At 62.5% G+C, this 11,449-nt stretch overlaps 7 protein-coding genes and 4 non-coding genes across 11 annotated transcripts in view; 5 read left to right on the forward strand and 6 right to left on the reverse strand.

Moving 5' to 3' along the window:
* Window positions 1–944: 944 nt before the first annotated feature.
* AMSG_07694 (uncharacterized protein) lies at window positions 945–2,283 on the reverse strand (the record flags this gene model as incomplete). Its single annotated transcript, XM_013900700.1, has 3 exons — window positions 1,594–2,283; window positions 1,208–1,546; window positions 945–956 (listed from the first exon to the last, which is right to left on the reverse strand). The coding sequence occupies exons 1-3, from the start codon at window positions 2,269–2,271 to the stop codon at window positions 945–947; spliced, it is 1,029 nt and encodes a 342-aa protein (XP_013756154.1). The 5' UTR covers window positions 2,272–2,283.
* An 845-nt stretch (window positions 2,284–3,128) lies between these two features.
* AMSG_07695 (uncharacterized protein) lies at window positions 3,129–3,488 on the reverse strand (the record flags this gene model as incomplete). The annotated part of the gene is made up of 1 exon (XM_013900701.1): window positions 3,129–3,488. The coding sequence occupies one exon, from the start codon at window positions 3,486–3,488 to the stop codon at window positions 3,129–3,131; it is 360 nt and encodes a 119-aa protein (XP_013756155.1).
* A 173-nt stretch (window positions 3,489–3,661) lies between these two features.
* Window positions 3,662–3,734, forward strand: AMSG_20044. The gene has a single exon. It is a non-coding gene; the product is annotated as a tRNA-Val (tRNA).
* A 28-nt stretch (window positions 3,735–3,762) lies between these two features.
* AMSG_20045 lies at window positions 3,763–3,835 on the forward strand. Its single transcript has one exon. It is a non-coding gene; the product is annotated as a tRNA-Val (tRNA).
* A 237-nt stretch (window positions 3,836–4,072) lies between these two features.
* Window positions 4,073–5,422, forward strand: AMSG_07696 (metal tolerance protein; the record flags this gene model as incomplete). Its single annotated transcript, XM_013900702.1, has 1 exon — window positions 4,073–5,422. The coding sequence occupies exon 1, from the start codon at window positions 4,448–4,450 to the stop codon at window positions 5,420–5,422; it is 975 nt and encodes a 324-aa protein (XP_013756156.1). The 5' UTR covers window positions 4,073–4,447.
* A 289-nt stretch (window positions 5,423–5,711) lies between these two features.
* AMSG_07697 (uncharacterized protein) lies at window positions 5,712–6,880 on the forward strand (the record flags this gene model as incomplete). Its single annotated transcript, XM_013900703.1, has 2 exons — window positions 5,712–6,800; window positions 6,854–6,880. 2 exons carry the CDS (start codon window positions 5,712–5,714, stop codon window positions 6,878–6,880), a joined length of 1,116 nt encoding a protein of 371 aa, XP_013756157.1.
* A 165-nt stretch (window positions 6,881–7,045) lies between these two features.
* AMSG_12090 (uncharacterized protein) lies at window positions 7,046–9,275 on the reverse strand (the record flags this gene model as incomplete). The annotated part of the gene is made up of 2 exons (XM_013900716.1): window positions 7,046–7,920; window positions 8,933–9,275. 2 exons carry the CDS (start codon window positions 9,273–9,275, stop codon window positions 7,061–7,063), a joined length of 1,203 nt encoding a protein of 400 aa, XP_013756170.1. The 3' UTR covers window positions 7,046–7,060.
* On the reverse strand, window positions 8,195–8,267 carry AMSG_20046. Its single transcript has one exon. It is a non-coding gene; the product is annotated as a tRNA-Val (tRNA).
* On the reverse strand, window positions 8,293–8,365 carry AMSG_20047. The gene has a single exon. It is a non-coding gene; the product is annotated as a tRNA-Val (tRNA).
* Window positions 9,276–9,310: 35 nt separating the features above from the next.
* On the forward strand, window positions 9,311–9,612 carry AMSG_07700 (uncharacterized protein; the record flags this gene model as incomplete). The annotated part of the gene is made up of 2 exons (XM_013900704.1): window positions 9,311–9,429; window positions 9,468–9,612. The coding sequence occupies 2 exons, from the start codon at window positions 9,311–9,313 to the stop codon at window positions 9,610–9,612; spliced, it is 264 nt and encodes an 87-aa protein (XP_013756158.1).
* A 987-nt stretch (window positions 9,613–10,599) lies between these two features.
* The window catches only part of AMSG_07702 (WD-40 repeat protein), a gene marked incomplete at both ends in the record, with an annotated part of 1,249 nt that continues 399 nt past the window's right edge, over window positions 10,600–11,449 (reverse strand). Inside the window, 2 exons of the mRNA XM_013900705.1 lie at window positions 10,600–10,613; window positions 10,651–11,443. Of these exons, the coding sequence (XP_013756159.1) occupies window positions 10,600–10,613; window positions 10,651–11,443 (807 nt within the window). The remainder of the gene's footprint in view (window positions 10,614–10,650; window positions 11,444–11,449) is intronic.

Here is an 11,449-nt window from a genome sequence, read left to right on the forward strand (position 1 = left end):
GGGGGGGGGGGACTGGTATGGCTGGTGGGGGGGGGGGACTGGTATGGCTGGTATGGCTGGTGGAGGGGAGGGGACTGGTATGGCTGGTGGAGGGGAGGGGGGACTGGTATGGCTGCTGGCTGGCAGGTTGGGTGGCGTGACGAGGGTGCTGGGGATGACGGGCATACTCATGCAATTGTGTGGATTGGGTGCGGAACGAACGGGTTGGTTTGGATCTGGGGGGGGGGGGGGGGGGTCTTTTGTCATCGTCATCGTCGGTGCTGGGGTGGTGGTGGTCGGTGGTCGGTCGACGAATACAGGTCAAGGATCCGGAGGGTGTGGTTGTGGTCGACGAGACCAAGAAGTCAGAGGGCTCGTACGCATTCCGCGCTGCGGTTGATGGCACGTACTCAGTCTGCTTCTCCAACCGCATGTCGACTATCACCGCCAAGTCGGTCTCGCTTGCCCTCATTGCTGGCAAGACGGCCGATACCTCGGAGGTTGCCAAGCTGGAGCACCTCACGCCCCTGGAGAACTCCATCCTGGAGCTCTCCACTCTTCTCACCTCAATCCAGGAGGAGCAGCGGTATCTCAAGAACCGCGAGGCCATCCACCGCGACCTCGCCGAGGACCTCTTTGAGCGCGTCCACTGGTGGGCCATCTTCGAGACCATCGTCCTGGTCGCCATGTCCATCGGTCAGGTCGTCTACATCCGCAAGGTCGTCGGCGGCAAGTAGATGCCGCTCGCCAAAGAGTGAGATAAACTCAGCGCAGCAGACGACGCCCCTGCCCCCTTCCGCGCGCTGGCGCTACTGACCGTGATCTTTGCTCAAGACAGCCCAAGAAAACATCCACGAGCAGAGACAGAGTAGTCCAACAGATAGCATCCTTACGCAGCAGCTGCTTATGGTGCTGGCAGCTGCATGCGGCTTTAATCTTGACGCACGCAGGTAGCTGCCCGCAGCTCAAATCGAGATCTCGCAAGATCAATGAGCACTCGAAAAGGAGCTGACGGCCGACCCAGACAGACGGGTATGTTTACTATGTCACCATCTTTGGGCTGTGGAAAGTTGCCTCTACACTCTAAGCATGCGGAGAGGAATTGAGGCGGCTGATCGCTGTCTACAAGCCTAGTGTCTGATATGCATAGTGTTGGAGCTGTCGATGAGGGTGGGGAGGATGATATATACAATACACAACTACAACTTGGTTTTGAAAAGGTGAGGACCTGCTGGAGATCAGGGCGGGAGAAGTTCTGGATGTGGTCGACAGGGTGGACTGGGCCACGCTGGTCGTCTTGGCGCACGCCCGAGTCCGTGACAAGCTGCGACTCGGCGAGGAGGTGGAGGAGGTTGTCGTCGGCGTAGCGGATGATGACCTCGACAGTGTCTACAAGGGCGGCCGATGGCATGTCCAGAACAGCCTCGATGCCCGGAACGCCGCCGGCGCTGATGACGTAGACGGCGGCGGCGGCCATGAGCGAGGCCGGGACAATCGCGGTGACGCGCAGATCGAGGATGACGGCGTCGACGGCGGCCATGGCGGCACGGAAGCCTGCGCTGCGGTCCTGCAGCAGTCGCGAGGTGAGGCCGTGCTGGGCGCGGCGGCGGTGACAAGGTCGAGGTAGATTGCGACAAAGGCCGGGACTGTGGGCGGGTGCAGCTCCCAACGCAGGGTGGCGAGCAGCGCCCGCTCGGCGCCGCGGATCTCGTCCTCCGAGTACGCGCGGTCGGTGACGTCAGCAAGCTCAGAGACGGTCGGCGGATAGACCTCCTCGAGCTTTGCGGCGATGAACAGGGCCGTGACGCCGATGAGCTGGAGCTTGTTGCGCGGAACGTTGCGGGCGGCGGCGAGGTAGTTGTCAAAGAGAGTGATGGCGAGGTGGCAGGTGCCTGGGGTGAGCCGATACTCGGCCGAGACCTCCATCAGCCACGAGACCACAATAGCGCGCATCTTGCAGTTGAGACGGACATGGCGACTGGTCAGCCGCGACGGCGTCAGCTGCCTGCGCCGCATGGCCGAGTACTTGCGCTCAGCTGCGAGCAGAGCCGCCAGCGCCTCTCGACCGTACCGTCCATCAAACGACGGCATTTCCCGACGACCAGCGACAGCAGCAGGTGTGTCAGCGACAGGCGTCTCGGACTTGTTGTTGTTGTTGTTGTTGTTGTTGACGTTGTTGACGTTGTTGACGTTGTTGTTGTTGATGATGTTGAGCTCGTTGTTTCTACGATCCTCCATGGCAGCGAGTCGGACTGCAACAGCTCTGGCTGTGAGGACCTCCATAGAAGGCATGCTTCCAGACGTTGTGTCCTTTGTTGTCGTGCTTGTGCTTCTGCCACTCGAGGCAGTGGTGGATGGTTGCAGAGGTGCGGCTCCTTGGCGCCTCGAGCTCGTCTCGGCAGACTTTGAATCTACCCTCCGGACCACCCCACCCCCTGTCCGGCGGCTGGTATGGGCAAGGTGCGGTGGGTTCTCTTCCAAAGGCGCTTCTTCTGTTGTACTCTTGCTGTTGTACATGCCCACAGACTGCACAGGCGATACCTGCATAAGGTGCGCCATGCTCGCCGCTTTGCTCTCCTGCTGCTTTGCGTCGAGTGGTGTTCCCCGCGTGGTCGGCGGTGGTAGATTCTGGCCTTTTTGGCGCCGTCCTTCCCGCCAAAATTCTACCCGAGCCGGCTCGCCCAAACTGTGCATCGCCTCACCGCTCGACTCGTCGAACGAGAGCCTCCAGCTCGGCCCGAACCATCCAAGACGATTCCTCGGCAAGTTGCTCAACGTCTCGACGCCTCGATCTCTCGGCCTCTCGAACTCTCGAGCCAGTGTAGGTGTGGGTGCGAGGAAGAGACTCGGGATCCGGGGTCTTGTCGGCCTCTCGCACTGAGCCCCTCCATCAATGGATTCTGTATTGTTGCACGAGTCCTTGGGCAAAGCTCGTAGCCTAGACGAGCTTGTCATGGGGCTGATGCAGTTGGCGACCGATGCGGCGGCGGGTGGCTGATGCAGCCGATGGGACGGCAGCTCGGTCGAAGCGGGAAGGCGGGCCGCGCGGCCAGGCGCCGCAGACTCGGCCGGCGATGGCAAGCGGGCCAGCGGGCAAGCGGGCAAGCGGGCAAGCGGGCAAGCGGGCAAGCGGGCAAACGGGTAGGCGGCTACTTGGGCGGGTTGTCGACCCAGTGAGCCAGGACCTGGTTGTGGCGCCACTCGATGATGCGCTGGCGGAGCTCCGAGTCCGACTCGAGCTCGTCCGAGGCAGGCATGGACGGCTTGTTGGGCATGGTGTCGTGGAAGCGGAGGTAGAGCTTGATGCACGAGCGCTCATAGACGATGCCATCGATGGCCTTGACCGGATCGATGAGAAGGTCTTTGGAGAGCGGGCCAAGGAACTCGGCTGGAGGCTTGGTGTTGTTGGCGCCAGCCACATCGCGCCAAGCCTGGTTCTCCATCCGGAGCGCCTCCTGGACCCGCTCCAGCCGAGTCTCGAACCCCACGTTGTCCAGCTCCTCTGCCATACTTGCGTTCCTGGGCCAGAGGGGGGCACGTCGTCGCGTCGAGTGTCCCAACCCGTGGCTCTGCCTGCTTCCTTATCTAGGCATGCGGGTCACGGTTGGCGCCAATAGCCGTCTCGTCCAATACAATGTAGCGTTCAAGTATGCCAGTTTGCTTGTCACTTCCAAGCTTCGCTGGTTCCGTAGCTCAATCGGAAGAGCATGTGCTTCACACGTACAAGGTAGCCAGATCGAAACTGGCCGGAACCTCATTTTTTTTCAAGCAAGCTCATATATCGGTCCCGTAGCTCAATTGGAAGAGCATGTGCTTCACACGTACAAGGTAGCCAGATCGAAACTGGCCGGGACCTTTCCTTATAATTTTTTTGCCTCTGCGACGTCCCTCCCCATCCTCCCCTTCTTCCTCTACATCCTCTTCTGATTCGTACGTGCGTGTGCTGGTAGTGTCTGATGTGACGATTGTGGCATGAAAGTCTGTGGTTTTGTCGATGAGTGGCGGTCGACGTGGCGATTTGGGCCAACCGCTCTCCACTCCGCCACTCGGCGGACGAGTATGATTACGAGCACGAGCAGCACACTCGACTCACTCAAAGGCAGTTCGCGGCATGGAGGGGGGACACCATGGCGGGTTCGACCACTTGGGTATGGGTGGAGAGAGCCACGGGCACGGACAGAGCCACGGGCAGAGCCACGGGCACGGGCATGGACACGGCGGCGAGTGCGAGAGAGACGGAGACGGACGTGCCCATGGACACGGTCATAGCCATGGAGGAGAAGATCATGGGCATAGTCACGGACAAGGGAATGGACATGGGCATGGGCATGGGCATAGCCATGGACACGACGACAACCATCATGGACACAGCCACGGCCACGGAGGCGGACACGACCACGGAGGCGGACACGATCATCATGGTCACTCACATTCTGGTGGTGGCAGTGGAACAGCGTCCTCCAACGGCATGTCGCTGGCGTCGGCATTGGCGTCGAGTCGGCACCACATCCGGGTCTTGTGGAGCACGCCATCAACGCGAACACTGCTCCTCTTTGCCGTCATGGAGTTTGTCTTTCTCTGTGTGGAGCTCGTCTACGGCATGTGGGCCGAGTCGCTTGCTCTTGTCGCCGACGCTGTCCATCACACACTGGATGTCTTTGCGCTCACGGTTTCGCTCCTTGCGGCGGTTGTCTCGCGCCTCCCGCCGACCTTTGCCTACTCTTACGGCTTTGAGCGCGTCGAGGTCCTGGCCGGCTTCACTGTAGGGTCGGCCATTGCCTTTATCGGCCTCTTCCTTGTGGTCGAGGTGGTGGAGAAGGTGCTCGAGCCTACGGAGCCGTCGTCAGCACACGTCATTCCCATTGCGCTTGCCTCGCTTGCGCTCAACCTGGCGCGATGGGCGCTGATCCAGGACTACGCCTTCCTCCGGTCGGAGCGGCTGACGCCCAACGCCGCCGCGAGCTCGTCGACGCTCCTCCGGTCCGAGCTCGCGGCGCGCAATGCGGCCACGCCGCTGCCTGTCCGGCTTGCTCGCGAGAACGCCGCGTCGGTCGCGGTCATGGCTGCCGCCACCGCCGTCGAGTGGGGCTATCCCACCGCCGACGTCATTGCCGCCTCGTTTGTCATCGTTCTCCTCATCGTCACCATCCTTCCGCTCATGCGCGACACCGGGCGGGTCCTGCTGCAGGCCAAGCCGGCGTCAATCCGCGGCGTGCTGGACAAGGTCATGCGCGAGGCGTCGACGCTCGACGGGGTCCTCGAGGTCCGCCCGGACAAGTGCCACTTTTGGACGCTCTCGCCAGGCACCTTTGTGGGCAACATCTCGCTTCGCGTTCGCGAGGACGCCAACGAGCAGGTCGTTCTCCAGCATGTCCGATCCATGTTTGATCCGTTTGTCACTCATCTGACAATCCAGATCGAGAAGGACGAGTGGGGCCAGTGACTCCCATAACACCCCTGCTGCCATAGTAACCATTGGTACCGGCCGCACTACCGCTGCATCGACTGCCTGCCTGCCTGCCTGCCCGCCTCCATCTGCCGATCACGATGCTCTCACTCTCTCCCCCGTCCCTTCCCTCTCTTTAAATTTCTACGATGACATCGCCATCGCCTGGCGTCTTCCTGGGCATGGCGTGTGTCTGCTCTCGCGCGACTGGAGTCGACAACCTCAGCACGGCGGCTGTGACTGCGGCAGGCCGGCAGCAGGCAACCACGAGCACCTCACCCCGACCATGGCGGCGACAGTGGCTTGGCTCAGCAAAGCAGGGCCAGCAGACTACCTCCCACGGGAGCTCATGTTTATGATCTTCTCGTACCTTCCGGGCACACACCTCGCAAAGGCGGCACAGGTCTGTTCAACTTGGCAGAGTCTGGCATACGACCCGCTGCTCTGGCGCCGGCTGCTGATGGCTGCTGCGGCTCCGGTGGTACTCGCGCCCAATCCATCGCCTCGAAAGGCGTTTATCACTCTGTTTCGTACTCGCAGGATCTGGCGCCGGAAGCTAGCTGGCGGTTCGTCACGGCCGCCACGGCCGATGGCCAAGCTCGCCGCTGCGGCCCCACCGCCGGGTTCTCAGGCCGCTCTTGCTGTGGCTGCCTCCCACGAGCCCGATCCGAACCGAGTCACACACATTGCGGCTGCTGGCGATACGCTGGTGGTTGCCACCGAGGTTCATCCGGCGCTGCGGGCGTCGGCATTGGGGTCATCGGGACCGTCGGGCTCATCGGCGTCGTCGTTCCGCCGAGATGCACCGCGGATGGTTCTCGCGGTCTATGCTGGCGGCAATGTGCGGCGGCCGGTAGCCACGGAGCTTCTACCGGTTGTCGCCGGAAGTGTGTGCGTGGCGCAAACAGCACGCGGTGCTACGGTGGTTGTTGGCTGCGGCGGCTCGATGTATGCGTACATGCTGGCGAGCGGCAAGACCGAGCTGCGCCGGATCGGCAAGCTTGTTGCGCACCTCGGGCGAATCATTGCGCTCGCTGCCAGCGCAGGGCGCGTTGCATCGGCAGGAAGTGAGGGCTCGATCAGTGTCTGGGACGCGCCACGCGGCACCATGCTCTTCCGCCACGAGATCGAGGCCGGCTTTGTGGGCCTTGTGGGGAGCAAAGTCGTTGTCGGTGAACCGTGCGCGGCGGCGATGACCGTGCTTGATGGCGAGTCTGGCGAGCTTCTTGCGCCTGCCGCCTTGCCGGACGACGCTGAAGGACGGATGGTGTCTTGGTGCTGTGTCCCGGGCGCCCCACGTGTTGCGGCTTCAACAACCCGTGGCCAAGTCGTTGTCTTTGATGTCACCGACGGCGCACCGGTCGTTGTCCACAGTGTAGCCATTGCCTCGTGGCCAGACGCGTTTTTTGTGTCGATGGCGTTTGACAGTTGCGGGCACGCCCTCATCCTGGCTGATGACACCAACGGACTGCACGTGGTGTCGACTGACGGGCGGGCGGTGCTGGGGGTCTCGACGGTGCCGGGCAAGTCATTGGCGGCGGTGGCGACTTGGCGCGGGCCCGACAGCCCAATGCTCGCGTGTGCCGGGCGCCGCGGTGTTGTTCACATCTACCGGACGTGAGCACATTGTGTTGTTTAGTTGGGCATCTGAGCCTGAGCATCAGCAAACGGATAGACGGCCTCCATCTGGTTGGCGAGACTGTCAAGAGCGAGCTGGATGTCGGCCATCAGCTCGGCGACGCGCTCGCGGCGCGGGCGGGGGTCGTCGACATCGAGCGCGAGCGGAATGGGCTCGCCTACAATGACATGGACCCGCGTGGCGGTCCACGCCGGCAGCTTCCCGATCGGCTTGACGACCTGCATGCCGCGGTGGTAGTACGGGATGACAACGAGCTTTTGGCTGTGGTCTTCAGCGGCGGCAACGGCGGTTGCAGCAGTGACTGCGATGTCTGCTGCGCCGAATCGCAGCTCGCCAAGCGGCACGTTCTGCACCACCTTGCCCTCCGGGAAGATGTGAACCCAACCGCCGCGGACAAGCACGTCTGCCGCGACCCGCAGCGAGGCCTGGCGGAGCCCGCCGCCGCGGACGACAGGCAGCGCATTGCCGAGCTGAAAGTATGCCGCCAGCAGCGATCGCTTAAAGCAAATCTCCTCTGCGCACAGCACGATCCGCATCTTGGCCGGGTCGCTCAGCACGTCGGGCGGGATCATGGCGGCGATGAGGACTGGGTCGTCGAGGACCGAGTTGTGGTTGGCAACGGAGAGCACGCCGATTGACTCGTCCCGGAGCGCGGCATGCATCGTCTCCACCGCGCCGTCCATGGTCACCTCATGTCGCCCCAGCAAGTACATCTTGGACACCGCTGCCGTGCCTGTCAGCACCACCCGCCGGCCACGGGTGTTGTACCCGCCAGCCTCGGCCGAGGGCACGTCGAGCCACGCCGCCGTCTTGAGCGCTGCTACTGCCGCCACGGCACACGCGCCTACGGCTGCCACTGCCCCCGTCACCACCCGCATCTGCTGTCCATTGAAGTCGAGTCTCCGTCATGCGAGCTTGAGTCGGCGCTCAGCACTTGGGCTTGGGGCGTTGCTTGGCGAGATCGCTCTCAGTGTGAATCAACGTCATTGATGAATGTCGACGAAAAGAAGAGAAGAAAGAGGGGGAAGGGATGGAGGTGTGGGACGGTATGTGCGGAGGGTGTGAGCTGATTGTGGGGATGAGAGTGATGAAGTGGGTGAGGGTGTGGGGAGGAGCAAAAAAAATCAGTGAGATCCGAGAGGGTTTCGATCCCCCGACATTCAGCGTGTTAAGCTGACACTCTTCCAACTGAGTTATCGGATCAGGAAGATATTATGGAAAAAAAGTGAGATCCGAGAGGGTTTCGATCCCCCGACATTCAGCGTGTTAAGCTGACACTCTTCCAACTGAGTTATCGGATCCTGTTAGAGACGATGAAATTTTCAGTATTTATCTTGTTCATTGCTTTGCTCTGGATCGACTCTCCTCGCCGACCGCATCACACCGGCCACACGAGACGACCGGCCGTCGACGAGTGCATGTGTGGTCTACCCGTGCTGGTCGTGTAGGTTGTGCAGCTCGTTTTCCGGCACAGCAGCCAATCTGGGCTCTCATTGTCGGCGGCGGGAGGCGCCGAAGACAGGCAGACAGTGGCCCGAGATGGCTCGTGCGATCGAATCCGCGGCTTGTTGGCAAGGAGTCGAGCTCGGAGTTCCGAACTCTGCTGACTCCAGGCGGCTTGAACTCGGGGCTCTGCCTTGGTGCTGCAGTCAGCCGGCACCATCGGAGACGTGATCAACCGCTGCACGTCTGGTATCCATGAAGGATGCACGGCTAGGGTTTGCGGGAGGATGAAGTGATGCGGTTGAGACGGCTCAAGAGGACGATCCTGCGTACATACTACGGAGAGGGGGGGGGGGCGCGCTCAATCCACATGGGCATTGCATTGAATTACTCAGCAACCGCGTGAAGAACCATGCTACAGCGACGAGAGCTGGCAGGGCCGTCGGCAACTGACGCGATAGGGACGAGTGCGACCGCCTTGGAGCTGGTGCAATCGCTAAGTGCCGCATCGTCATCAAACGCCAAGTTGGTGGTGGCGGTGATGCTGAGCGCGTCAAAGTCGTGGACCGTAATCGTGTCGCTCCGCGCGTCGCGCCTCTGGACACGCGTCGAGGTGAAGCTCTGGATGGCGGCTTCGGCGGCCACGGCACGCTCGACGTCAAGGTCAGCGACCTCGCGCTCAAGCGACGACGCAATCCGCCGTGCGCGGTCGTCCAGCGCCGAGTACGCGTGCTTATTGGCGCGCGTGATCTGCCGCATGTCGGTCATGATGGCGTGGATGGCGTGGGTTCCTCTACGGCATCATGTGGTCCGTGACGTCGTACATTACCCGCTTTGCTCATCCCGTCACGAAAGACGTCGGCGACTACTGGCAGATCCTCATGAGTGTCGCGAGCCCGTCCGCCATTTTCACCACCGCCGCGTTCGGTGCTGCCACCGGTGTCGCGCCGGTGAGAACAGCTGCGACGGCAAACACTGCTTCCGCGACTCGTTCCTCATGCTCGCGGTTGCCTCCGCAGTCCTCCTGGCCGCCTCGCTCGCCCTCACCCTCATCAACACCGTGTTCCAGGAGCGTGACGACGGCAAGCGGCAAGCTCACTCGTAAACCAGATTTTGTCTTTATCCACAGAGGACGACGACGTCGACTCACCCGAGCTCGGATGCAGCACAGTCCACTCCGCCACCGCGGAACCGGCCGATGTCCCGCACACTCTCGGTTGCCGGCCGAGCGGTCGCTCCGCTGGCTCGACGGCTTGACATTTCCTCGCATTTACTGTGCTGGCCAAGATGGCCAGCACATCGTGCCGATTGGCACGGTGATCCACATGTACAAGAGCGCCGTTCGATAGCCCGCGTACACACGAGATCAAGGTGAGAATTGGGCGCTCAGAGGGCGCCCCGTCGTCGTCGTCGTCGTCGCGCATCGTCGATCGGAGAGCCGACTGTGTCGAGGCCATCAGAGCGAGGTGGCAGCCGCTTTGATTCGCTCCGCTGGCCGGGGCCGGTGGCGTACATGGCGCCGGAGCAGCTGCGCGGAGCCGAAGAGGGTTTCGAGGGAGGCATCTTCACCTTTGGCACGCTCCTCTACGAGATGCTCATGCGGGCGCCGGCGTTTGATGGCAGCAACGCCATGGAGATTGGCCGCCAGGTCCTCACCAGCAACGCTGCTAGTGCGATGGCGGGTGATTCATCAAGCGGTGTTGGTCGAACGATCCGCTGGTGAGGCCCATGGCGCAGGAGGCTGCAGATGTGCTGGCGGCGGCGAGGATGCGGGCGCGGTGCTGGGGGGAGTAAAGGCGGTGGGTGTTATGGGTAGCGGCGGAGGATGATGGGGGGCGGTTGGAGAATACGGTGAGGAGGCGGTTGGGGTCGGAGGGGTGGGGATGGAGAGGCCGGTGTGGTTGGCAATGGTGATGCAGATGGAGCTGTTGCGTGAGTGGGTGGGATGGAGCGGCGGGCGTGGAGCCAGAAGGAGGAAGGGTGGCGGGCGTGGAGGGTGTAGCCGGTGGGGAGGGGTGCCACTCGAACGTCTCGCCGGAGTATGAGTGGGAGACCAGGACCGGCAGCTGGCCATCCGCACTCGGCAGCGCAATCACACCCCGCACACTGTTGGTGTGGCCCTCCAGCACCTCACAGAATGCACTGTCCGCGGTGTACTGCATGGCTCCCGTCTCGTCGTCCGCAGCATGCCACACCCGGATCGTGTAGTCCCACGACCACGAGACCAGGACAGGCTGCTGGCCATCCGCACTCGGCAGCGCAATCACACCCTCCACACGGTTGACGTGGCCCTCCAGCACCTCACAGGAGGCACCGTCGGCGGCGTACCGCATGGCGCCCGTCCCGTTGTCCGCAGGATGCCACACCCGTCCCGTCTTGTCGCCTGACCACGAGACCAGGACAGGCAGCTGGCCATTCGCACTCGGCAGCGCAATCACCCCCCCCACACGGTTGACGTGGCCCTCCAGCACCTCACAGGAGGCACTGTCCGCGGTGTATCGCATGGCGCCCATCCCGTCGTCCGCAGCATGCCACACCCGGATCGTCTTGTCCTCCGACCACGAGACCAGGACAGGCAGCTGGCCATCCGCACTTGTCAGCGCAATCACACCCTTCACATACTTGGTGTGGCCCTCCAGCACCTCACAGGAGGCACTGTCCACGGTGTACCGCATGGCGCCCGTCCCGTCGTCCGCAGCATGCCACACCCGGATCGCGTTGTCTGTGTTCCGAAATCCACCAGACCACGAGACCAGGACAGGCAGCTGGCCATCCGCACTCGGCAGCGCAATCACACCCTGCACATACTTGGTGTGGCCCTCCAGCACCTCACAGGAGACACCGTCCGCGGTGTACCGAATGGCGCCCGTCCCGTCGTCCGCAGCATGCCACACCCGGATCGTGTTGTTCTTCGACCACGAGACCAGGACCGGCAGCTGGCC

Source organism: Thecamonas trahens, assembly GCF_000142905.1.
Source record: "Thecamonas trahens ATCC 50062 unplaced genomic scaffold supercont1.35, whole genome shotgun sequence".
Taxonomy (NCBI): Eukaryota; order Apusomonadida; family Apusomonadidae; genus Thecamonas; species Thecamonas trahens.